This window comes from Dromaius novaehollandiae, chromosome W, assembly GCF_036370855.1.
Source record: "Dromaius novaehollandiae isolate bDroNov1 chromosome W, bDroNov1.hap1, whole genome shotgun sequence".
NCBI classification, from domain to species: domain Eukaryota; kingdom Metazoa; phylum Chordata; class Aves; order Casuariiformes; family Dromaiidae; genus Dromaius; species Dromaius novaehollandiae.
In genome coordinates this window covers 2,324,006-2,349,747 of record NC_088130.1, presented here as the reverse complement: position 1 = coordinate 2,349,747, position 25,742 = coordinate 2,324,006, and the positions used below count along the sequence as shown (strand labels likewise).

The 25,742-nt window shown below is 46.9% G+C and overlaps 1 protein-coding gene across 1 annotated transcript; it reads left to right on the top strand.

The window, feature by feature from the left end:
- Positions 1 to 3,549: 3,549 nt before the first annotated feature.
- Positions 3,550 to 6,702, top strand: LOC135324257 (transcription factor Jun-like). The gene has a single exon (XM_064500139.1). It carries the CDS (start codon positions 4,013 to 4,015, stop codon positions 5,252 to 5,254), a length of 1,242 nt encoding a protein of 413 aa, XP_064356209.1. The 5' UTR covers positions 3,550 to 4,012; the 3' UTR covers positions 5,255 to 6,702.
- The last annotated feature ends 19,040 nt before the right edge of the window (positions 6,703 to 25,742 follow it).

The window sequence follows — 25,742 nt, the reverse complement described above, 5'->3', positions numbered from 1 at the left end:
TATCCACCTGAGACAGGGATACAAAACCAGCGGATTTTGCAGCGTGGTTCTGCTCTTTGTGTCCAGAAAGGAAACCTTTACATATGGGATCGAGGGAGGAAATTGCTGCCCTGTTACTCCCCCAAGTCTATAGTGCCCCTGCTGCTGTAGTAGAGGGGAGCCTGAAAGGGATGCTTAGACCACTTGGGCAACTTTAACACTTGCAAACCACTGTGAGCAGCAGCAGAAATAGGCACTGGAGCTGAGGGCTGAGAATGGGAAACCCTACTATAGAAATCTCATTCCCACAAAAAGCTGTACAGCTAGGGAAAGAAGCTTTCTCCCACCTTGCAGCAGTGTCTGCTAGCCAGAGGTTACTAGGAGAGCTGAAACACACCAAGAGCCATCAAGGGATTATGAATGGGATTTTCCACCATGGCATTGCCCTAGACCTTGTTGATAGGATGCTCCCTCCATCTCAGGCACAGCTAGTGGGAATTCAGTCAGTTTTGCAAGTCTTGGTTTTCACAAGAGCAGGAATTTGCCTTTGTGAGCTTGTAAGCTTACAAAACCCCACCTTTGTAAGACTGAAATGCCTAACACAATTATATTAAGGATATGAAAAATCTAAATTAATTTTGTTCACCAAAGTTTGACTCTCAGGCACATAATCTAGATAATAAACTAGATAAGACAGATCAATGCATTGTTGAAAGTAAACTTTTTAATTTGAGGTGGCTTCTGCATTTTTCCATTTTGTAGATCTACACTCCCACTCTGCATTAGATCAGTGTATAGAAGAGCTGTCCTATGTCAATGACCAATGAGCTTCTCTTAGATGAATGGCAGAGACCTAACTTTAGCATCACCTACTGCAGGAAGTAACTCAATTGAGCTCTTATATCTCTGTGATAATATTTTTATTCTCTGCCAGAAAATGTAGTAACCAAAAGCATCTTGCAGAACAGGGTCAATTCCCACAATTGCAGGTCTTTTAAGACACAGGTAATGTGGCCTGATGCCTCTGCTTCCTAAGATAGACTATTATAGCCTGGTTATCATTTAAAACCTGGGGACAGCAGTTCTGCAAAAAGGTTATTAGTTTGTATAGGAACACTCTCAAGAACAGCAACAGCCAACATTTTTTAGAGGAAGCAAGTTTCTTTCTTCCTCCTCCAAACCCCTCTTTTTCCTCTCACATCCTTCATAATCTCCCTTTCTCTTCAACCCCCACAGCCCTCTTGTTCCTTAATGTGTCCCTCTTTCTCTCACAAAATCTTCCCTCCTCAGAAGGATACCATTTCCTCCCTCATTTCTTCATCCAAGTTCTCCAAACTTCTAATTCTGTATTCCTTTATTTGAGAAACTCTGCAGCCCCTTTCTCCCAAATCACCAAGCTTTCTACCTCCTTAGAAATCTCTATGGCCATCCAGGTAACTGTCTCTTCAGATATCCCTCTTCCCTCAAAGTTCATCAGAACCTTATGTCTATAAGTGGCCTCCTCACTTTGCTCCTGTTAGGATCTCCTTTTTCCTCTCTCAGTTCCTCCAATAGTTCCCCCTTGTCTCTTGAGGACTTCCAGACATTTTTTCCTCTCTCCTTCTTCTAAATACCTCTCAATCAGATCCTACCAATCTCCCTGCCTCCACCCCCCCCCCCGACCTCCTTGTACCTCTCTTTAGTTCTCATCTCTCTTGTCCCTACAGTCTCTTGTACCTGCCCTCTTCCCCAGCTCTGTCCTGTAGGGCTTAGGGATTTTCTCATGAGATATGTTGTCCTCTTCCAGATTCCCTCTATACTTATTCCTTCTTCCCACCTCCCCCAGGTTTCTGTGAAGTACCTCTATCCCCTTCAAATGCCCCTCTCTGCAAGGATCCTCTTTCACAGTGCCGCCCAGCCTCATTCTCAAAACCCCTTATTTACTACCCAGATTCTTATCCAGTATTGTACTATGGTTTCTCTGACAATGACCTCAGATCCAAATGAAGCTCCCCAACAAAACCTTTTCTCATTCCCTACCCAAGATATCACTTTCCCACTCTACCTGTCTTCTCTGTGCCTGCTTCATAAAGGGAAGAAGAGGGAAAGCTGCTCTGTTTTGAGCTTGAAGGCTGTGACTTCTCTGCCCAGACACCCCTCTCTGCCTTTCCCCTGCTCATAGACCATCCAAACTGACAGGAAATGGACTGAGGCAAGGAGAAATATGAGCTGGCTGCAGAGAAGATACCGAACCACTGTCATTTGCTAGTTCAGGAGTATGACAGGAAAAGTCCATAGAGCAAGAAGCTGCAGTGATACTTCCACAAAGCCACTCACATTAACTGTTTTCAGGTAAAGGATATAGTAGTGTTGGCTGAGTATTGCTAGTATATTCAGTCAGCAAGATGAAGGGAGTGGACTAGAAAGAACTTTCACCAACTGTCAGGATCACATAAATGTCCCCTGACACAGAGAATTTTTAATATACTGAGTGGGAAACAATTTTCTCATCCCATAAGAATTTCAGAGATTGAAGGGGGGGAAGGGAAATTGTCCCAAATAAAGATGAAAAGTAAAAAAAGAAAATTCAAGCTTGAAAAACAGAACTTTTACATTTAAAAATGTTGAAAAAGACACTTCAGCTATTTCAAATCATTTTTTATATTTTTTCAAGACATGTCAGATCCACCTTTCTTGTGAACAACTTTTGTTTCAACAAATCAGCATTTAGTGATGGAAAATGTTTCCCTACTAAAATGCTCAATCGGATCTAATTGTTAGTTGGGCTTTCCAGAAGCATTAAGCCCTGATCTCTGCATTAACCTGCATTGTTTCATTACAGATCAAAAATCCAATGCACAAACATATCCCTACAGTCTTAGACACACATAATATTCTTTACTTTTCTGTTGCAGGATGCATACTAAAGCATCTGTGAGTCAGTGTATATGGGATACCCATTGACTCAAGCAAGGCACTTGGCAACAGTGTCCTACACCTTAGCTGTGCAGTGAATTTGGGAGGCAAAGGTTTGCAGTAGCACTTCGCCTTTTCATCGCCCACCTTCCCAGTATCACCTTTCTAAAGCACCATAGGGAAATTACCTGAATTATGGCGAGTGATGTGAGTGTATGGATATGTCACATACTGATACTTTTTGACTCTCATTATGCAAGTTTAATATTTCCTTGCTGCACAGCAATTTGCAAAAGGTAATTAACACCAGACTAGTGGGATGATTATTGAGTATTACTGATTGTGCTGTACAAACACAGGAAAAGAAAAATGGCCCCTTCTCACAAGACTAAGGCAACGGGTTTGAAAACTGCCGTGCGGTTTGAAAACTGCCGTGCACGGAGCTGCATCAAGGAATCCCATTAAGTGACTCTTTTTTTGCTGCAGGTACCTGAACCCGTGGGTACAGGGGAAAGTTTGAGGCTGGGCAGTGGTCCATGGTTGGATTATGCTGGACTGCTGCTCTGTGCGCTCGCGTGCCCCCGCAGCTCGACCCTGCTCTCTCTCTCTCTTCTCCCCGCTGCCGGTAGCTCTGGGGGGAAAGGAGCCGCGCCCCAGAGTAGGGGCGCGCCTGCACTAGCTGCAGGGAGGCGGTCACCGCTGGCGAGAGGCTGGCGGGGAGGGGCGTTCGACATGCATCTCACCGGTAGGAGGCTCAATCAATGCTGCGAACCGAAGACGGTGGGTCCTGGGCGGCAGCGGAGAGAGCTGGCTGCGAGGATACAGCGCTGTGCGTGAGGGGTGAGCCTGACCCCCTTGTTCTCTACAGCAGAGACCCAGAGCGTCGTGCTGCCGTGGATGCGGCCGTGGGGTGCTTTGCCCTGGGCGCCGGGCTAAAGTGGATAGGGGGAGCCTACACTCCGTGCGAGCGCGCAGCCGAAGGAGGAGGACACCCCCGCCCAGCCCCAGCTTCTCTCGTCTGGCACCGGTCCAACGGGGGAGGGCACTCCCGCGCGTGCCCTCCACCTCTTCTCGCCCCGCCGAGAGGACGGGGGCACCCACTGACTACCCCCCTCAGCCGGCCGGCGAGGGGGGCAGGATGAGCGGCGGGCGGAACGGGCGAGCGGCCGTGAAGATGGAGGCCCCATTTTACCCCGAGGAAGGGCTGGAGTTGCTGTCCGATTTAGTGCCGTTGCCGGGCTTCGGCACCGCTAGCGGCCTCGGGGCAGCGGCAGAGCAGAAGCTGCTCGGCACCGCAAAGAAGCGGGACCTGGCAGCGGCCGCCTCCTCGCCGCTCCCGGGTTCCTTTTCCCTGCGGCCGCCCGGCAGCACCCGGAGCAGTGCAGTGGCGCTGCACCTCCTCCCGCCGGTCCCTGCTACTGCTGCCCCGCTACCGGGCTCTGGAGTGGGCGGTGGGGAAGGAGGAGAAGCGAGCGCCCGGGAGGGCCCGGAGGCCCCTTTGGGGTCGACGGTAGAGCTACCGCTGCTGAAACTGCCTCCAGCTGCCGATCTGGAACAGCTGCTCATCCACAGCAGCTCGGGCTTAGGACCCAACAGTCCGGGCTCAACAGCGCCCACTCCAGGGACCAGCGCGCTCGTATCCGCTGCGGCTGGAGGGCCTTTCCTCTACCGGCAGCCGGTGACGCAGGAGCAGGAGGGCTTTGCCGACGGCTTCGTGAAGGCCCTGGCTGACCTGCACAAACAGAACCAGCTCCTGGCTGCTCCGCCGCTCTCTCCGCCAGGGCCTTGCTGCCCTTCCCATCCAGGGCCTGCCGGCAACTCGCAGGCAGTCTACACCACCTTGAGCAGTTTCAACCCAGCCAGGCCACTCAGCCCCTCCAGCAGCTCGTACCCCACCACGGCAGCGCCTCCAGGCTTGGCCTTTGGAGCTGCGGGGCTGGGGAATGAGCGACTGCCGCCGGTGCCAGGCCCCACGCGGCCCTTGGAGGAGCCACAAACTGTGCCTGACGTGCAGCTGGCCGTGGGTGGTGATGGTGGGAGCAGCACGCCGGTGCTGTCGCCACTGGACGCAGAGAGCCAGGAGCGGCTGAAGGCAGAGCGGAAGAGGCTGAGGAACCGGATTGCGGCCTCCAAGTGCCGTCGGCGGAAGCTGGAGCGCATTGCCCGCCTGGAGGAGAAGGTGAAGGTGCTCAAAGGGCAAAATGCCGAGCTGGCAGCCACAGCCAACCTCCTCCGTGCCCAGGTCACGCAGCTCCAGGGACGTGTCCGCAGCCACCTTTCCTCTGGCTGCCACATTAATGCCACTAGCCCCACCACCGTTGTGCAGCCCCCTGATGTACCATCTGAAGCGGCCGCTGCATCGGAGACCAGCACCTGCTGAGGGGTCATGCCATGGTGACAAACTGAGGAAACCCTACAGCCTTGCGTGGGGGCAGCACAGAAGAGAGACACCCTACCGCGGAGGGGTGGCCCAGGGGCACTTGGCTGTTACCAGAGAGGCTGTGGTTGGGAGAGGCCCTTGGCTCCTGCTTTGATCACTTCTCATCTGCCTGCCCTCCACATGGACACACACACACACACACACCCTGCACAGTGGATCTCAGCAGGGGAGCTGAGCTGAAAGCACTGGTGAAAATGCCCGTATCTGTCCTTTATCATCATTGCGCCTTCAAGGGATGCAGACTTGTGCTGGGAGCAGGAGAAACCTACAGAGTTTCCTCTGCAGGAGCTGTCTTGCAGCACCACCAAGCTGCATTTTGGGGACAGTTTTTGTCTTTATTGTGGGGGAAGCAACAAAGGAGGGTGTGCAGGAGGGAAGGCATAGTCCAGAGGGCTAGGAGAGATTACTGACAGATCAATATGCTGAGTATCTTAGACTTAAGATCACTTTTTATTTATTAGTCTAGAGAAGGAGGTTCCAGAAACTGGCTATTAAGTGTGTTATAAGGTATATTTATGTTGCACTAAGTACAAAGACATTTTTATATTGAGCATTTAACGTTTAAAGCCGACTTCAAGTCAAATTGCTGCATTTAAAAGTAAGGGTCTCTGTGGATTGTGCTGTTTGTAAGCAAAATACTTTACATTCCAAAATTCTTACAGGCCTAAAATAATTCTTGTTTACAAAAAGATCGAACTTTTATTTTCCCAGGAGGAGGGGAGGTAATATTTCCTAATACACCTTACTGAAGCGTATAGCTATGGATAAGCTTTTCAAAGCTTGAAAAAAAACCCCAGAAGCATACACTTTTTTAAAGGTGTGTGTATTATATATATATTTAAAACATAACATGGCAATGGATTTTTTCTTGGTATTGATAAAGATTTTTTTAAAATACTGTCTTTCATTAGTGCTTTAATTCGCAGTTGAGAGTTAAGACAAATATGTGAATGCTTTTGTAAGTAAAGCACATGAATGGCTTCAGTTTTAAAATCAAGCCTTGGAAGAGAATGATTATATTGTAATTCTGAAATAGGAAGAAATATATTTCAGATTCAGTCATATGAAAATGCTTTTCTAGACTGCAAGCTTTATATTTCTTGTGCTGGTGCAAACTTGAGATACTGATGGTTATTTAATGAGACTTGAACATTTTGGGGGGCATTGCCTAGATCTTATTTTTATAGATACATAGTTTTGGAAGTGGTTATTTGGCAGAAGAGCTTTACTTATGCTTTTTCTTTCTCTGCGTACATTCCAGTTGTGCTTGCTCTTTATGCGGTACAGTAACAATTCAGTGCTGCACAGAAAAGTGCTCAGATCTGGGTGGGAGTTTTTTTATAATGTAATTTCATTGTAGTCTGTTCAAATAAATCATAGAAACATTATGGAGAACTAGATTTATTTTTTCAGAAGAAATCTATATTTTTCTTGTTTTATTTTAAAGAAACTTTCTCTAGAGTACTAGAAACAGAAAAAGAAGCAATGTTAGAATGTGAAATGAATTTCTGGTTAGGAAGGGTTGGTGAGTTTTTGGGGGGGTTGTCTAGACTTTACTAGTAGGAGAGAACAGAAAAGGAACTATTTTCTTTGAGTAGACATTCTCAGATTTTTTTGGATGCTTTAGATCATTTGCTCAATGCTGTGGTCTACCTTGCTTTTTTATTACTTGGATCTCTATTTTGGGCATTCCTGTTATTTACCGTTGAGTCCTGTGGTACTGTTTGAATGCCAAAGGTCTACTCAACAAGAATTCTATTGCCCCAGTAAGAATTCTAAGGCCCCAATCCTGGTTTTACCATGAAGGAGGGAATAGATTTCCTTGTGAACAAATTCTGTTACAGGACAGAGCCCAGTTTAACCTTTGAAAATGTTTTAATCAACTCCTGTGTAATAATCGTGTGGTTAAACTCGGAGACAAAGCTTAGAGAGGTCATAGTTTCTTATCAATTGGTCTACAGGGGGGTTTGTGTGGGGAGCTGAAGGGGAGAGAACATGGGAGTCTTTAGGCACACAAACCCTTATTGAGGTCTGCTTAAACCCATTTAGTAGAACATCCATGTTACCTCTCATGACAGCTAGGTTAGATGCTTTTAAATATGTAAAGGAGGATTACAGGATAAATCAGATTGGAAGGGACCTCAGGAGGTCATCTAGTCCAACCTCCTGGATCCAATTATTGTGTAGTAATTAATACGTGCGTTTAGTCTGTCCTGACCTAAACCATGACGGGGCTCAAAACTGAATGCAGTATTCTAGATGTGGTCTAACAAGTGCTGAGTAGAGGGGGATAATCTCTTCCCTCAATCTACTGGCTATGCTCCCTGTACATTAGAAATACAAATGAACAGCTACAAAATGATTTTAATCTTAACACAGGCTTTAAAGAATTCTTGCTAAATGCTCTCAACCCTGAATAAATACAATCACTAGTAATGCTTGCTATCTTAATAAATTATTAAAAATGAATTAGTTGTTGATATGTAGCAAACATCACATGTGTGACCGCAAGGGGGGCAAGAGAGGGTCAGATACCGACGGAGAGAGACACTTGAGGCACGTGAGGGGTTAAACAGGGTAGATTTAATGAAGGCCTTAGACTCCAAGCTGCACGGGGAGCCCCGGGAACCGCGCCGAGGGGTCGCCAATGGGCGGCTGCTGGACGCACGGGTCGGGCGCCCAGGTGGGACCCACCTCGTTGTATCCCGAGGGGCCCCTTAAATCTGCTAGAGCTATTTCCTTATCTCAGCTGTGCTAAGCTTGAGTAGCTGCTGGCCGGGAAGCAGCTGGACACTGCTGACAAAGCGGAATATGCATGCCTGGCCCTGACGGGCATTCGGTCAGTGGGTAGAGAGCACACTCTGGGGCTGCTACCACGTCCTCTGCCAGTCACTGACTCCTCGCCAGATCTCCCGCAGGTGCTCTCACTACAATATGTATTTGCAAAGATGCTGCAAAACTACAGAAACTACTTAAGATTTTTTTTTAATTTAAGTGCATCCCACAGTAATGGAGAAAGGTAACACTACCGGGTAAATACGTGTATATAAGATGCTTAGCTTGGCTGTGTATATAGTGAATTCTTTAAAGAATCCTGGAAAAATACATACTAAGTATATGGATGGGCATTTTGCTGTTTCAATTCATGTATTTGCAAATGAGTGCAGGACTGGGTAAAGCTCTTGTATCAGGACAAAGGACAATATTGTAAATGCCCCATGCTATGCTGCACTCAGCAGGTGTTCTTCACTCCTAGGTATCTTTCCTGGTCAGTAAAAGCTTAGCAACATGCAAAGAAGGAGCTCCATAAGACATAGAGAATCATTGCAATCATTCTTCCCAAATGGGGGCAAGGTTATAACATGAGGGCTAATGAGCAGCCCTTTTGCAGCATGGTAGTATTAGAGTCAGGAAATAGCACACATCATTACCTCTCTGCCTTTTGAACTTTCTGCAAGAGCAATCCTACATCCAGCCTCTTCTCAAAGTTCTCAAGTATTAACTTTTCTTTTAAATAGTCTGCTTTATTCTCACTCTACTTGATGTGCAATAGATGCTAAAAGTGTTGACGCACCAGTTCTATTGAATTGGTGAAGTGCTTGCCAAAAGGTGCCTGTTCCAGCTCTCTGATGGAAGTTACTCTTCTGATAGTAGAGTTGACAAAGAAACGTGTGCCAGTGCCTCAGCAGTTACTATAGAGTGACTGATACCTTCATAAAAGACTCCTTTCATGTAGTAGTTAAGATAAGACACAGGACTTTATGCTGATGTGACCAAACTGTAGGCATATGGTTCCTTTCCATTGATTTTGCTAGAGGTTAGTGGCCCCATAGCAGAGGTATAAATGGCCAGCTTGAGCAAATAACTCTTTAAACCACTATAGCAAAATTCAACAGCACTTTTCTGCCATAGCTTTCAGGCTTGATTGCTTCAACTTTTTTTTTGCTTCTTCCTTTATTGTCTTCTAAAATGTATCAATACCCTGACTATGGCCCCTATAGGTTCCTAAATCATTAAATATGAGAGCAAGTAAAAAAAAAAAACTCCAATCCATTTATATGATTTGGATGAATGTACATCATTTTCAGTAGTTGCAAGCATATGGGTATCTGTCTCACTGAAAAAAAATAGTCAAGTTCATTGAAACTTAAGTGTTTTGGTTTTCCTTTTTTCTCCATCTTTCAAAACTGTACCAGACTTTGTGACACTTGTGCACACTACTGGCTAGTCCAGAAGAAGAGTCTCACTTTGTGACTTAATTTACAGACTACTCTCATTCCCTTTTGGTCTTATTTTGCATTCTCAATATGTAGCTATGACAAATTAACGTTTCTCTTTCTTTCTTTCCCTTAGGTATAATCTCTCCTCTGGAGATTGTGCAATCCCTGTTCTAATCTGTTTTGGTTACTTGGAAGGTTGCCTGTGTTGCATTGGCAATTCAACCACATTCAAAATTTGCGATCTTCATCTAGATGTGGAGTATCTTCCTATCTAGGTGTTACAGTAAAATAGTTTGAGTCATAGGTAACATTCATTCTTCAGAGATGGTAACAAAGCTCTTATCTCTTGGGCAGTATTAGGAGGAGTATTTGTGGTTAGGGATTCTTGTTCACTCCTTTCTTGGGCAGAAGGAGGGAGGAGCCACAGACAGTTGTTGCCCATGCTTTCTGTGAATACAGGGAATGTATTCTGCTATTAATTCAAATGCTTTCATTACTAGAAAAACTGATTAATTTGCTTCACACTTGAGAATGCATACTGACATCTTTCAACTCCATAAGTTGTATAGACATGCCTGTGTGGTTTCTATGATGAGTTTTGCTATAACTCTGGCTAGAACCCCTCTGGTAGGCTTAGAAAGCATATCTCAAAATGCAAATGCTCCCTAAACTCTGAGAAGTGTGGGTCTTCAGTAATGAGAAGTTCTGATTTCTAAAGGAGGTGATTTTGGTGTGGTCCCAATGCTTTTTCAAAAGCCTCTGATGCTCTTGCAAGAGGTAGATGTCTCTATTATAAATTGAGCAACTATTTTTTGGTCCCAGTGAATGGATTTGGACTCTTCATTGGATATACAGAACACTTCATGTCATAAATCACTATTGAATAAAATACACAAATATCAAAGAGCAGCCCTACAACACTTCTCCATTGTCTTGGTTGTGTTTGTTTCATTACTGGATGAAGAGTATTAAGATGTTTTTTTTTTATCAACTGTTCCCATCTCACTCTTGACAAAAGAGCAGTTCCAAAGTTGAACCTTGTGGCATCCTGCAGTATAACAGCTGTTGGAGTGGCGGTCTTATTCAGCAATTAATTTCTAATCCATGATCTAGCTAGATGATATTTACTGAGTTATTGTATAACATTGTTTAGTGATGTTTGAAGTACAGATAAATACTATGCCTGAATTATTAGTTCACAGCAGAGAACCATCATTGCCTGAGTAAAGTGGAGAACTCTTGTAAACTGTGCCCCATCCCACAGCAAGTGAAGCACAGCACTCCTGCCTGATGTGAAAATATGAGGGGACTTGACTTTACAGGCTAAAGGATATGGGGGAGGGGAGGAACCTGAGGGTTCCCCCACCCAAACCTTCACATTTTCCTTTAATGTAGGACATGTACAACACAAAATGCAATAAATGTTTAAGGGCACTTATTTAGGATATCCTCCCTTTGTTCTCTGATATCTTCAAATCATACTAATTTAAAACCTGCCCCACTTAATTGAGCAGGCCCAGAAGTAAAGCTCTTGTGTGTGTGTGTGTGTACCATTTTTCCTTTTACTATCTTTCATGGGAGGTTAACTACCACAAAAATAGTGGGAAGGTGACAACCAATGGGGAGTTAAACAATCTTACTTGTTATGTCACATGATCCATGACCACAAGTAGCCAGGACCTCTGTTTCATTTATAGTCTGCAAGATGGCATCTTTAGCAACACAGTGCCTTCTAAAATGCTGCCCAAATGTTAGCTGACTACTAATTCAGATTAGATTGTGCCAGTTACTAAATTGATATTATAATTTCTTGCAGTGCCTGAAAATCCTTCAGGGCTGGCTTCCAATAACTGAGATCACAGCACAAGCTGGTATATCTGTGGTATGCAGTATGGTACCACATGTCCCAGTAGATCAACAGTATATAATAAAAGCTCCATTTTTTTTTATTCCTTTCTCCAAGGTTATAGTTCTTCAAATCAGCAACCTCAAAAAACCCTCTCCTGCTAAATCAGGGAAGGAATAAAACCATTATCTCTGATACAGTATTTGATAGTAATATTTACTGTATTTTTATGGGGGTGGGGGAAGAGTTTCCTAACCCTGATTGCTCTTAAGAATGCTTTTTATCTTATTTTGTTGTTATTGTTTAAGTGTTTTCTAAACTTGTCTAATCTGGAAATTGTGTCCCTCCCTCTTCTGTTTGACTAGCAGTTTCACCCTTTCCTTATTTATTTAATGCCATGGTAACCAGCACACTGAAATGTCATCAAGTAAAATTAGAGTTTGAATACTGACTGATGGTGCAAAGTTCTGCTCTCTAATAAAATGAAGCTCATGAAGGACCAGCTCCAAAAGGCAACTGTGCCCTGTCTTCAATCATTTGCTTTAATTTTAAGGCTTTCCCTGTTGCTCAACATGTAGCAAAACAAGTTTTTGTGAGTCCCTTGAGTGTTCCGCTGTATGTAACATATTAGATATTCAGTAATATTTTCCTTAAAAAAAAAAAAAAGCAAGCAAGCTTTGGAGAATTTATTTGCTTTGCTGCAAAGTACTATTGATTACAGAGACATTTAGGGTAGTTCCGGCATGTGAACCAGTAATGTAAACATACTTTTGTTTATTAAGTGCTCTATTTATACAGGAGTAATTTTACCTTGATCACATTTAGCTACTTGGGGGGGGGGGGGGGGAAATAGCTTAAGTGTTGCAATATAGCATTGTGAAATTACTGGCTAATAGAAAATGATGAGCAAGTCTGCATAGGGCTCTTGCACATCAGATTTTGGCCACTGTTCAGCTGAAATCCTGTGATTCTTGACCACAAGAAGTAGTCTTAATGTATAAGAGGCTCAATTAGGAATGGGTCTATCAACTTTTCAAAGGCAAAAGGAAAAGAACTCAAGATCAGGCAGTGGCAGGGTTGTTCTGCTACAAAGGGCCATCTGAGCCTCTGCAGCCTTGCAACTCAAGTTATTATTTTAGAGTCATGTCTAGCTTGTGCTCGCTGCATGAAAGTAACCCAAGTAACCCTTAGGCTAGTAACATCCCCATGCAAGCTCTTAAGGGGAAAGATAACTGGATCTATGCTTCTAAATAAGGTTAGTGGATGAAGTTGCTCTTCAACTTCCCTGTTTCTCATTCCTTGGAATTGTGAGGCATTTGTCCAGGGTAGGATGTCCTTTTAGAAGTGCTAATCTAAGTCTGGCTTGTTCTCTCTGAAATTTCTGCCTAGGCTGAAAACCTTTCAAAGATTTAGGGCACCAAAGATGCACTGGCTGTGTGCTATTCCTGATGGCAAGTGCGATCTCACTCAGTCAGAGCCCTGTGAGGAAGAAACAGCTTTGAGCAGGAGCAGGCTGGTAAAGTTGAAACCCATCTTTTTTTTTTTGAGCAAGATGTATTTTAGACAGCCTGTCTGCATTAATTGAACAGTTATCTGTCTCTCTCCCTCTCCCTCTCACCTTGACTCTCTCTCTCTCTATCTCTCTTTCCCTCCTGCCTTGACTCTCTCTCTCTCTTTCCCTCCCACCATGACTCTGTCTCTCTCTCCCTCTCGCCTTGACTCTCTCTCTGTCCCTCTCATATTGACTCCCCCCCTCTCTCTCTCCCCCTCTCGCCTTGATTTTCTCCCTCTCGCCTTGACTCTCACTCTCTCTCTCCTTGACACGCTCTCTTACCTCGACACTCTCTCTCTCCCCCTTTCCTTGACTCTCTCCCTCTCCCTGACACTCCCTCTCTCCCTTGCCTCAACTCTCTCCTTCTCTCACCTTCACTCTCTCGCCTTGACTCTCTCTCCCTCTCACCATGACTCTCTCTCTCGCCTCGACTCTCCCTCTCACTCTCTCTCTCTCTCCTTGACTCTCTCTCTCTCTCTCTCTTGCCTCGACTCTATCTCTCTCACTCTCTCTCACCTTTACTATTTCTCTCTCTCGCCTTGACACTCTCTCTCCTCGACTCTCTCACTCCCTCTCTTGCCTTGACTCTCTCTCTCTCTTGTTTCAACTATCTCTCTCTGTCCCTTTCTCGCCTTGACTATCTTTTTCTCGCCTTGACACTCTCTCCTTCTCTCTCACAACTCTCTCTCTCCTTCACTCTCTCACCTTGACTCTCTCTCTCCATGACTCTCTCTCTCCCCCTCTTCCCTTGACTTTCTCTCCCCCCCCTCACCCTGACTCGCTCTCCCTCTCACATTGATTCTCACTCTCTCTTTTGCCTCGACTCTCCCTCTCTCGCCTTTAACTCTCTCTCTTGCCTTGCCTCTCTCTCCCTCGCCTTGACTCTTTCTCTCTCCTTGACTCTCCCTCTGTCTCCCTCTTTCACCCTGACTCTCTCTCTCTGGCTCTCTCTCACCTTGATTCTCTGTTTCTCTCACCTTGACTGTCTCGTGCTCTCTCTCATGCCTTGACTCTCTCTCTGTCCCTCACCTCGACTTTCTCTTTCTCTCTCTCTGACCTTGACACTCGCTCTCTCTCTCTCGCCTTGACTCTCTGTCTCTCCTTGAGTCTCACCCTCTCTCTCTCTCGCCTCTCCTCTCTCTCACACCTCGACTCTCTCCTCTCTCTCTCTCTCTCACCTTGACTCTCTCTCTCTCCCCATCTCGCCCTGACTCTCTCTCTCTCACACACACCTTGATTCTCCTTCTCTCTCTCTCGCCTTGACTCTCTCTCTGTCCAACTCTCCTTGACTCTCTCTCTCCCTCCCTGGGTTTGACTCTCTCTCTCGCCTTGACTATCTCTCTCTCTCTCGCCTTGACACTCTCTCTCTCTCTCTCCCTCGCCTTCACTCTCTCACTGTCTTGCCTTCACTCTCTCATTCGTTTCAACTCTCTCCCTCTCTCTTACCTTGACCCTCTCTCTCTCTCTCTCCCTCGCCTTCACTCTCTCACTGTCTTGCCTTCACTCTCTCATTCGTTTCAACTCTCTCCCTCTCTCTTACCTTGACCCTCTCTCTCTCCCTCACCTCGACTCTCCCTCCCTCTCCCTCTCTTGCCTTGGCTCTCTCTCTAACCTTGACTCTCTCTCTCGTCTCGACTTTCTCTCTCTCTCTCACCTTGACTCTCTCTCTCACCTTGACTCTCTCTCTCTTTCGCCTTGACTATCTCTTTCTCTCCTTGACTCTCTCTCTCGTCTCGACTTTCTCTCTCTCTCTGTCTCTCGCCTAGGCTCTCTCTCTCTTCCCTTGTCTATCTCTCTATCTCCCTCACCTCGACTCTCTCTCTCTCTCTGGCGTCATCTCTCTCTCTCTCTCGTTCTTCCCCTCTTGCCTTGACTCTCTCTCTTCCTCTCTCTCTCACCTTGATTCTCCCTCTCTCTCTCTCACCTTCACTCTCTCCCTCTCTCTATGGGCTTGACTCTCTCTCTCACCTAAACTCTCTCTCTCCCTCTGTCGCCCTGACTCTCTCCCTCTCTCTCTCGCCTTCACTCTCTCTCTCTCTTGCCTTCATTCTCTCTCTGTCCCACTCTCCTTGACTCTCCCCTCTCTCTGTGCTTGACTCTCTCTCTCACCTTGATACTCCCTCTCTCTCTCACCTTGACTATCTCTCTCTGTCTCGCCTTCACTCTCTCTCTCACCTCAACTCTCTCCCTCTCTCTTACCTTGACTCTCTCTCTCTCTCTCCTGGACTCTCTCTCTCCCCTTGACTCTCTCTCTTTCATCCTGACTATCTCTTTCTCACCTTGACTCTCTCTCTCTCTCCTCGACTCTCTCTCTCGCGCGCCTTGACTGTCTCTCTCTCGCCTCAACTCTCTCTCACCTTGACTCTCTCTCTCTCTCAACTCTCTCTTTCGCCTTGACTATCCCTCTATCTCTCTCACCTCGACTCTCTCTCTCTCCTTGCCTTTCTCTCTCGCCTTCACTGTTTCTTTCTTCGACTCTCTCCCTTACTCTTTCTCTTTCCTTGATTCTCTCTCTCTTTCTCACCTTGACTCTCTCTCTCACACACACCTCCCCTCTCCTTCTCACCTCGACTCTCTCTCTCCTAAACTCTCTCTCTCATCTTGACTCTTTCTCACCTCAACTCTCTCTCTCTCACCTTGACTCTCTCTCTCTTGCCTTCACTCCCTCTGTCTTACCTTGACACTCTCTCTCGCCTCGACTCTCTTTCACACCTTGATTCTCCCTCTCTCTTTCTCACCTTGACTCTCTCGCTTGCACTCTCTCTCGCCTTGACTCTCTCTTGCGCTCTCTCTCTCTCGCCTTGACACTCCCCAACTCTTTCTCTCCATTGCCTTGACTCTCTCTCTACCTCTCACCTTGACACTCTCTCTCTCTCGCCCTTGCCTTGATTCTCTCTCTCTCTGTCCTGCCTTGACTCTCTCTCGCCTTGACTCTCCCTCTCTCGCCTCGACTCTCTCTCTCTCCCTCGCCTTGACTCTCTCTCTCACCTTGACCCTCTCTCTCTCTTGCTTCGACTCTCTCTCTCTCGCCTTAACGCTCTCTCCCACTCTCACCTTGATTCGCTGTCTCTCACCTCAACTCTCTCTCTCTCTCGCTTTCCTGCCTTGACTCTCTCCTTGACTCTCTCTACCTCTCGCCTTGACACACTCTCTCTTGACTTGACACTCCCCTCCCCTTGCCTTGAATCTCTCTCTCTCACCTTGATTCTCTCTCCCTCACCTTGACACACTCTCTCTCTCCCTCTCCTTGACTCTCTCTCTCTCTCACATCTCTCTCTCTCTCTTGCCTTCCCTCTCTTTCCCTGTCGCTTTCTCCCTCTCACCTTGCCTCTCTCTCTCTCTCACTGTGACACTCTCTCTCTCTCTCTCCCCCTCACCGTGACATTCTCTCTCTCTCTCTCTTGCCTTGACTCTCTCTCTCTCACGGGTCTTCTCTCCCTCTCACCTTGACTCTCTCTCTCTCCCTCACTGTGACATTCTCTCTCTCTCTCTCTTGCCTTGACTCTCTCTCTCTCACGGGTCTTCTCTCCCTCTCACCTTGACTCTCTCTCTCCCCCTCACCGTGACATTCTCTCTCTCTCTCGCCTTGACTCTCTCTCTCTCACGGGTCTTCTCTCCCTCTCACCTTGACTCTCTCTCTCTCCCTCACCGTGACATTCTCTCTCTCTCTCTCTCGCCTTGACTCTCTCTCTCTCACGGGTCTTCTCTCCCTCTCACCTTGACTCTCTCTCTCTCCCTCACCGTGACATTCTCTCTCTCTCTCTCTCTCTCTCTTGCCTTGACTCTCTCTCTCTCACGGGTCTTCTCTCCCTCTCACCTTGACTCTCTCTCTCTCCCTCACTGTGACATTCTCTCTCTCTCTCTCTTGCCTTGACTCTCTCTCTCTCACGGGTCTTCTCTCCCTCTCACCTTGACTCTCTCTCTCCCCCTCACCGTGACATTCTCTCTCTCTCTCGCCTTGACTCTCTCTCTCTCACGGGTCTTCTCTCCCTCTCACCTTGACTCTCTCTCTCTCCCTCACCGTGACATTCTCTCTCTCTCTCTCTCGCCTTGACTCTCTCTCTCTCACGGGTCTTCTCTCCCTCTCACCTTGACTCTCTCTCTCTCCCTCACCGTGACATTCTCTCTCTCTCTCTCTCTCTCTTGCCTTGACTCTCTCTCTCTCACGGGTCTTCCCTCCCTCTCACCTTGACTCTCTCTCTCTCTCTCGCATTGACACACTCTCTCTCCCTCTCCCGTGCCTTGACTCTCTCTCTCTCTCTCTCTCTGGCCTTGATTCTCTATCTCTGTCTTGCCTTCACTCTCTCTCTCCCTCTCTCTGTCTCTCTCTCACCTTGACTTTCTCTCTCCCTCTCTCTTCAACTCTCTCTCTGGCCTTGACTCTTTCTCTCCTCTCCCTCGCCTTGATTTTCTCTCTCTCCTTTGCCTTGACACTCTCTCTCTCTCTCTCGCCTCGACTCTGTCTCTCTCCCGCCTTAACTCTCTCTCCCACTCTCGCCTTGACTCTCTGTCTCTCTCACCTCGACTCTCTCTCTCTCTTGCTTTCTCCTTGACTCTCTCTACCTCTCACCTTGACGCACTCGCTCTCTCTCGACTTGACACTCCCCCCCCACCTTGAATCTCTCTCTCTTGCCTTGACTCTCTCCCCCCCTCCTTGACTCTCTCATGTGTCTCTCTCTCTCTCGCGCCTTCCCTCTCTTTCCCTGTCACTTTCTCCCTCTCACCTTGACTCTCTCTCTCTCTCTCTCTCTCTCCCCCTTGCCTTGACTTTCTCTCTCTGTCTGGTCTTGACTCTCTCTCTCACCTTCACTCTCTCTCTCTCTCACCTCAACTCTCTCTCTCTGTGTCTCTCTCTCCTTGACTCTCTCTCTCACTCTATCTCTCTCTGGCCTTGACTCTCTCTCTCCTCTCCATCTCTCTCTGGCCTTGACTCTCTCTCTCCTCTCCCTCGCCTTGATTCTCTCTTTCTCTCTCGTGTCGACTGTCTCTGTCCCCCTCTCTCCTTGACTATCTCATCTTTCGCTCACCTTGACTCTCTATTGCTCTTGCCTTGACTCTCTCCTTGATTCTCTCTCTCTCTCTTGCCTCAACTCTCTTTCTCCCTTTCCTTGACTCTCTCTCTTACTCTCTCTCTCTCCCTCTCCCTTGCCTTGACTCTCTCACCTTGACTCTCTCTCTCTCTTTCACGCCTTGACTCGCTCTCACTCTTGCTTTCTCCCTCTTGCCTTGACACTCTCTCTCTCTTGCTTTCTCCCTCTTGCCTTGACACTCTCTCTCTCTCTCTCTCCCTCTGTCCCTGGCCTTAACTCTCTCATGCTCTCTCTCTCGCCTCGACTCTCTCTGCCTCGCCTCGACTCTCTGTCTCACCTCGACTTTCTCTCTCTTGCCTCAACTCTCTTCTTGAGTCTCTCTCTCTCTCTCTCTCTCTCTCTCACACACACACACGTCTATCTCTCTGTTTCTCGCCTTGACTCTCTCTCTCACGTCGATGCTCTCTCTGTTCCCCTCTCGCCTTGACTCTCTCATCTCACTCTCTCGCCTTGACTCGCTATCGCTCTCGCTTTCTCTCTCTTGCCTTTGATCTCTCTTTCTCACCTTGACTCTCTCTCTCCCTCTCCTTGATTCCCTCTCCCTCTCCCTTGCCTTGACACTCCCCCCCACCTTGACAATCTCTCTCTCTTGCGTGTCTTGACACTCTCTCCCTCTCCTTGACATGCCCCCCGCCTTGACTCTCTCTCTCGCACACGTGCCTTGACTCTCTCTCTCTTCCCCTCTTGCCTTGACGCTCTCTCTCGCCTTGACTCTCTCTCGCTCTTGCTCTCTTCCTCTCACCTTGACTCTCTCTCACTCTATGTCGCCTTGACACTCTCTCTCTCTCCTCTCCCTTGCCTTGACTCTCTCTCTCTCGCTCTCTCGCCTCGACTTTCTGTCTTTCTCTCGCCTTGTGTCTCTCTCTGCTCTCCCTTGTCTTAGCACTCTCTCTCGCATGCGCGTGCCTTGTCTCTCTCTCTCTCGCTCTCGCTCTCTCCTTGTCTCTCTCCCGCTCGCTCTCTCTCTATTGCCTTGTCTCTCTGTCTTTTCCTGTCTCGCATTGACTATCTGTCTCTTTCTGTCTTTTTCGCCTTGTGTCTCTCTCTTGCACGTGTCTCTGTCTCCCTTTCTCCCCCTCTCTCCCCTCACTCTGTCCATTCTCTCCCCCTCCCTCCTCCCCCCTGCCTTATCTTGCCTCCCCTTCCCCCTCCCCCACCTGTCCCCCACCTCCCTGTGTTAAAAAAAAAAAAGTGCTACTCTTTTGAACTGTCCTTTGTGCTAGTGCAGTCACAGTTCCAGGTGACCTTTCATAAAGAAAGAAAAGGGGGAAGGGGGGGGTCCATTCCTCCTTCAGTGATATCAGGTTTCAGGCTATTTGTAAGAGAATCTACCTGGACTTGACAGCACTGTTGGACTGGATTCTAGTTGTCTGTATCTTGGCTTTTTTTGTTTCAGCAGACCAACGTATGATTTACACTCCTTTTTTCCCTTTAAACTGGTCTGAAGGCACATCGGGAACAAATTGTTGAATAAGGCAATTTTTTTCTCCTCTCCCACTGATAATTCTTCTGCCCATAACTCTATTTCATTATAGTCCTAAAGGAGAGCTATTTAATAAAGAAAAATGTTGCCACATGTTAAAAACACTTCAGAAGTTTGATTTGCAAACTACTTCTGTAGTTCGAGACAGCCCTGTAGTGAGAGACATCCCTGCCTTCCTGATATATCCTTCCTAACTTAGTAGAAGAATAATTGAATTCCAAGCCTGGGAAGAATGCTGGGAGGATGGTAAGGTCAAACAGAAGTTGGTAAATACTACAGTATCTGTAGACTTCCTTGCACTTGCTCATGCCCCATAATAAAGATGGACTGTGGATAGTTCTTCGGAAGGTGTACACATTCACTGACACTAAAGAAAAGGAATAGATCTAATTATTCTCTATCTGAACTTTTGACTCTTCTTGCTGTGGGTGTCTTACTGTGGGTGTCTCACTGGGCACCTTCAGAAACAGAAATACTCACAGAGGAGATGATTTAGACTAATTGTGCTGTATTGTCCAGATGCTGTGGAGTAAAACCTGGTGTTGAATGCTAACCTACAGCATATTGATCGGCTTTCTTACCCCTGAGATGGTCCCTTCTGCTGTCACTACAGGCCTTCCAGGAGTGGGACAGATGTGAACCTATCCTCGCAGGGCCTCCGAATATAAAGTGCCCTAAGATAGTAGTTCACCACATCACAAGGCTTGTTCCTAGGCACTGTCTATCTCATGGACTAAATGAAGCAAGGGCCCTTTGGTACTTTTGCAGCCTTCTCCCCCTCCCCCCCAAAAATCTGGGTGGCTCAGACTTTGATGTAGTCCCCTCTGGCGGGGACTAGCAATTGCACCACTTGCCAGAAGTCAAATGGCAGGTGATGCACATAAGCTATGTTTCACCTGCAGCTCTGCGAGAAAGGGCTTAGCTTCACTGAACTCCTTTGGGGGAAAAAAAAAAAAATTCCCTTCTTTTGGTAGAATGTGGGGCTATGTGAGACAGAAGTTGCATTGCATTTTTTTTTTCCTCTCTCTTCCAATGACTGTAAATCAGGTCAGGAAATGCACACAGCAAGATCTTTCCTCAGCACATGTGGACAGATCTCCCATCATCTGAATCATCCCACTGCAGCTGAAATTCATGCTTTTATCATTCTTGCTATATAATGAACAGTGCTCAAACATCAGTCCCAAAAAGACCTTGGCACAGGGAAGGTGGGTGATGATGACTACTAACTGATCAGCACCTTGGTTTAGGGAGATTGTCAGATGGAAGCTGTTTCCTAACATCAGCCTGCTACCTGCAAGGTCAGGCAGGCCTGAGGCCCTGATTCTTAATAGTCAAAGTTACAAAGGCCAATTATGGATTCTTTGGAAACACCTTTTTCCAAGAAAAGTCCCAGAATCTTACTTTTGTGGCTAATGCATATATTCTTTTAGATCCCTTCCAAAACTTTATTATTAAAGCTCACTTTTCAGGGGTAAAGTAACCCAAACCAGGAGGGCAGGAGGAGACCATTAGAGCAGCCAAAAACCACACCAGTTCTGCCTACTTCAGCGCATCTCTTACTAATCTGCTGATGCACCTGGAGTGAGCCATTCTCAGAGCAATGCTATTGTGCTATGTGGACTCCCAGCCTGATAGGCATACAGGAACTGTCAGATCCAATAGTCAGCATTGCATAACCATCAAGCGAGCTCTGACTACTTAAATACCTGAGGCAAATGAAGCAGTGTCTAAACCTCCATCCTTCACTCAGTGTAGGTTTTGGAGGGTTTTTTTGTTTGCTTGTTTTTAACAGGTAAGTTTTTATTTTTTTCCCCCTAGAGCTAGAAGAGCAGTCTCACTGCTGGCAAGGTTCCATAGGGCTTGCTGCCCCTGATTGCTATCAGGCAGAACAAGAGACACAGTCTTCCACACAGTCTTGAGCTATGCTGCTTTATGGGCAGAAAGAACATGAAAGAAATGTTTCTCTGCTCTGCAGCCCTCTGACTCCACATTCCTGAATATAGAAGGACAGAGAAAGTGTGTATGGATGGGAGCGTTCTCCTGTACAATTTTGTAGATTTAAAAACAAACGTAGTTAACTGGTAAACTGACTTGCAGGCTGAAGAGCACTAGTTTATATACTAGTCTTGTGATCCTATAGGCTCAGCATTGTCTTGCTATTTTGTACTGGTTAAGAATGGTGTAAAGCTATTGGAGCATAACAGTGAATGTTCCCCTAAAAGCTTTTGTGGACTTTGCAGTTTTGACTCTCAGCTCTAAGGAGCTCATAGATGGCAATGGCAATTTCTTTAGGGTTCCTGTTTAGCATGCTTTTGGGGGGGGAGGGGAAGACACCTTAGTGGGAGACACCCACTGAGGAAACTCCCAGCAAGAAAACTGCACAAAATTGAAAGTAGCTTAAATAGTTTGGGGTAAAACACTGACAATGGGGGACTTGTAACGATTTCCCAAAATATACATTAGAAATTCAGCAATTTCAAAATGAGTAAGAAAGCTACAGCAAAGATGCTAGATTACCTTAGCTTTGCCCTGTAGCAATACAGTAGAGGTAAAGCACTCCAGTGTTTTCACTTCGAGATTAAATAAGAGTTGGGGGGGGGGGGGGCTGGTCTGCTAGTCTTTCCATTTCTTTTCTCTCTTCATTGTACTCTTTTGGGGGGAACAGGTTGCCCAGAGAGGTTGTGGAGTCTTCTTCCTTGGAGATATTCAAAAGCCGTCTGGACAGGGTCCTGGGCAGCCTCCTCTAGGTGACCTTGTTTGAGCTGGGGGGGGGTGGGGGGGGTGTATGGACTAGATGATCTCCAGAGGTCCCTTCCAACCTCAACCCTTCTGTGATTCTGTGAAAGAGATGGAGATTTAAATCCAGGTGCTGACTGGCTGGCATGATCTCAGGAGGTTAAGAACTTAAGATCTCCAGCAGTTAAGCTCTCCAGAGGTCCCTTCCAACCTCAACCGTTCTGTGATTCTCTAACTTTTCTCTCTTCAGCTAAAACATCCCTCTTTCACAGTGCAACTATTTTTAATGTCTGGTAAACAAATACTTTCTTACTGACTCTTCCAAAATATTTTCCCAGACAGCCTGAGAGTATGCACTTTGGATAAGGCAGAACTGAGCTAAAACTTAGGTGTGCAAAAGCATGACCATAGGCACCAAGCCAGCTCTTTAAAACATTGAACCAGCCTCCATCCTCAGAATCCCTCCTGGATCGCTGTGCACCTTTCTAAAGGTGATAGTCCCACAGACCACTTACCCTGGATGTTTTAAAGACTACTCTTGCTCATGGGCTGCTGTTTGAGACCAGCTACGTGAGCTTGTTCCAGTGCCTACATGTAGCTAAGGCTCTCTGAGTAACTCATGACAAGCCTTTTTCAACAGCTTATCAGTTAATCCTTTCAGTTTCTTAAAATGAGATATAGGGCAAATGTGACTCATTGCTCGGCTATGCTTTCCAAATTTATCATTTCCAGAAAATGACAGTGTCTACTTTGTGCAGTGCAGCTGGGATCAATATGCAACAGCCTTCTACCCTTGCTCCCTTTCCCTTCCACTTTCAAAATTAGCATAATCACTTTGCTTTTGGCAGCCAAAAACATGAGTCTGGTTTCCTTCATTGCTTTTCTCTGAAATGAATGTGCTGGGCTAGAAAGAGAAATTGCTCTAAGTGTTTACTACATGTCAAACAGTGTGCTGGTTCTGCTTTATAAAAGTTGTATAACTCGATCTCTCACTCCACCCATTGGCTTTGCCAGAAACTCCAAGAAGGTGGGTCCCACCTTCTCAAACAGATCCATGGTTGTTCTAGCTGGACTGATGCCTCAGGGAGGCTGCCAGCAGATCCCTGTCACAGGGCTGGTGCATAATGTTTATTGCTTCATACAGCCTCTTCAGCAGTATTGTTTCCACACAGCAGGCATCCTGCAGCAGAGCTTGTCCATCTGACTAGGACCTATTATGATAGCTGGAGCCTACCTTTTCTGTGCTCTGTTCTTCCCTGGCACGTGCCAAATGAAAACTGAAGGGGGTCTTCTGCAATGCTGCTGCTCAGCCCCTGGGGCCTTGTGACCGCAAGGCAGGTAAGAGAGGGTCGGATACCGGCTGGGAGAGACACTCAAGGTTCATGAGGGGTTAAACAGGATAGATTTAATAAAGGCCTTAGACTCCAAGCTGTGCGGGGAGCCCCAAGAACCACGCAGAGGGGTTGCCGATGGGAGGCTGCTGGATGCACAGGTCAGACACACAGGTAGGACCCACCTCGTTGTATCCCAAGGGCCCCTTAAATCCGCTAGAGCTATTTCCTTATCTCAGCTGTGCTAAGCTTGAGTAGCTGCTGGCCGGGAAGCAGCTGGACATTGCTGACAAAGTGGAATATGCATGCCTGGACCTGATGGGAATTTGGTCAGTGTGTAGTTTCACATGCTGGGGCTGCTACCACATCCTCTGCCAGTCACTGACTCCTTGCCAGATCTTCTGCAGGTGTTCTCACTACAGGCCTGCATTAGCACTGGTGTTAGCCCTACCTAAACTTCCCTAGGTTTAGCAGAACCATCTTTGCTCTCAGGCCCTGTAGGGAACCCCTTCAGGCTCTTTGCCCCACTGCTACTGTGTAAAAGGAAGGATCTAGCTGCATTTTGAGCTTTTGAGGCCATGAGCTTAGAAAGAACAGAGTGGGGAACTTTGTTTTCCTTTTGCTCTTCTTCTTTTGCTTGGGATTCTTCCAAGGGGCAGCTCAGGGGTAACCAGCAAAAATGTGCATGCCACTGAGAGCCCTGTGAGGGAGGGACTGGCAGCTGCCTTAATCTGACACAATAGGGTCCAGGGCAGAGGTTCTGAGCCCACCCATGTCCACAGGTCAGCTGCATACATGGTACAGCACAGCTCTGCTTCCAGCTCATTCACTCCTGGGCCTTCTCCTCCCCTCACCTGTCTCCCCTAACAAATGGCTACAGAGCCCTGTTCTGGGGGGGGGAGGGAAGGGCCATACTTATAAGCTTTTCTTCCCAAATGCTGGGCACTAGGAACCAGAGTGTGATGTTTGTAGATGAAAAAGGTCTTCTACAGCCACAGGACCTGAGGAGCTCTAGGACTTTGGGAGAATAAAGGAACACACACACCAGGTCACAAAAGAGGCCATAAAATTGTAAAATCTGACAAAAAGCAAACCAGCCCCCTCTCCCTCCTCCCCTTCTCTCTGCAGCATTTTCCCAAGCTGAGGAGACCCCAGGCAGCCATCCAAGCTATTTCAGGTGCAGCACTCCTGGTGGTATGCAACTAATAATTTTATCTAATTTGCAGCTCCTTGTGGAGGCACAGCACAGTGAAATAAAACCACACATGTAATTAATTAAATGCAGCCCTCCACAGTGACAACCTTGCACACAAGAGGGGGCCTCCTACACCTATAGGTAAGTAAAAAAGAAACAACACCGAGCCTCTGTTTGTCTTTGCTTGTAGCAGAATGGGAGTCCCAACAAAATGAAGCGACTTAGAGCTTTCAAGTAGCCTACTGCTACACAAAGGTCCACTGAAAGCAGGCCCCTGTATAGCCCTCCTCTTCACTTTCTGCCACTTTACTGCTGTACTGCATGTTGTTTGCATTCTCCCAAACAAGGATGAACTTTCCACTCAAGGAGGCAGTCAATCACAAGTGCCTACTAACCAAGGTGGGACTAACAGGCTGAACAACTCTCTGAGTTTCTCTTCTTCCACCTTTGCAAAGGCCATTGGAGGAAGACACAGGGGAGAGGAATATACAGAGTGAGGTCTGTGCCCTTATAGCTTAATTTCCATTTGAACACCTCAGGGTGTGGATGGGGTAAGTAAGTGCAATATTCAAGGCACTGAATTAAGAACCTGGACAAACAGGAGTGAGGTAGTGTCTGAGACCACAGAGCAAATATTTGCCTGCAAAGCACTTTGGGAGATAACTGAAAGGCAGCCAGCAAAGGGTGAAGTCCACTGGAGACAAGGCACTGCTTGTTTGCTCATCCATGCAGAGGACATAAATGCAAAGCTGCAAAAATCCTTTGCAAAAAGAAGTTCCTGTAGAGCCAGGGAGATCCAGACCTCTCAGGCAGTCATAAAAGGCAAAAAGCAGGAGTGGACTAGTCAGAGCCAGCCTACACCTGCCTAAATACACTCCAAGTACAAGTGTGATGTCATCTCATAGGGCATCTCATGTGCCACTGCTCTATTAGCTGGTACATCTGAGAAGTGGCTTTCCAGGAAGGGAGAGG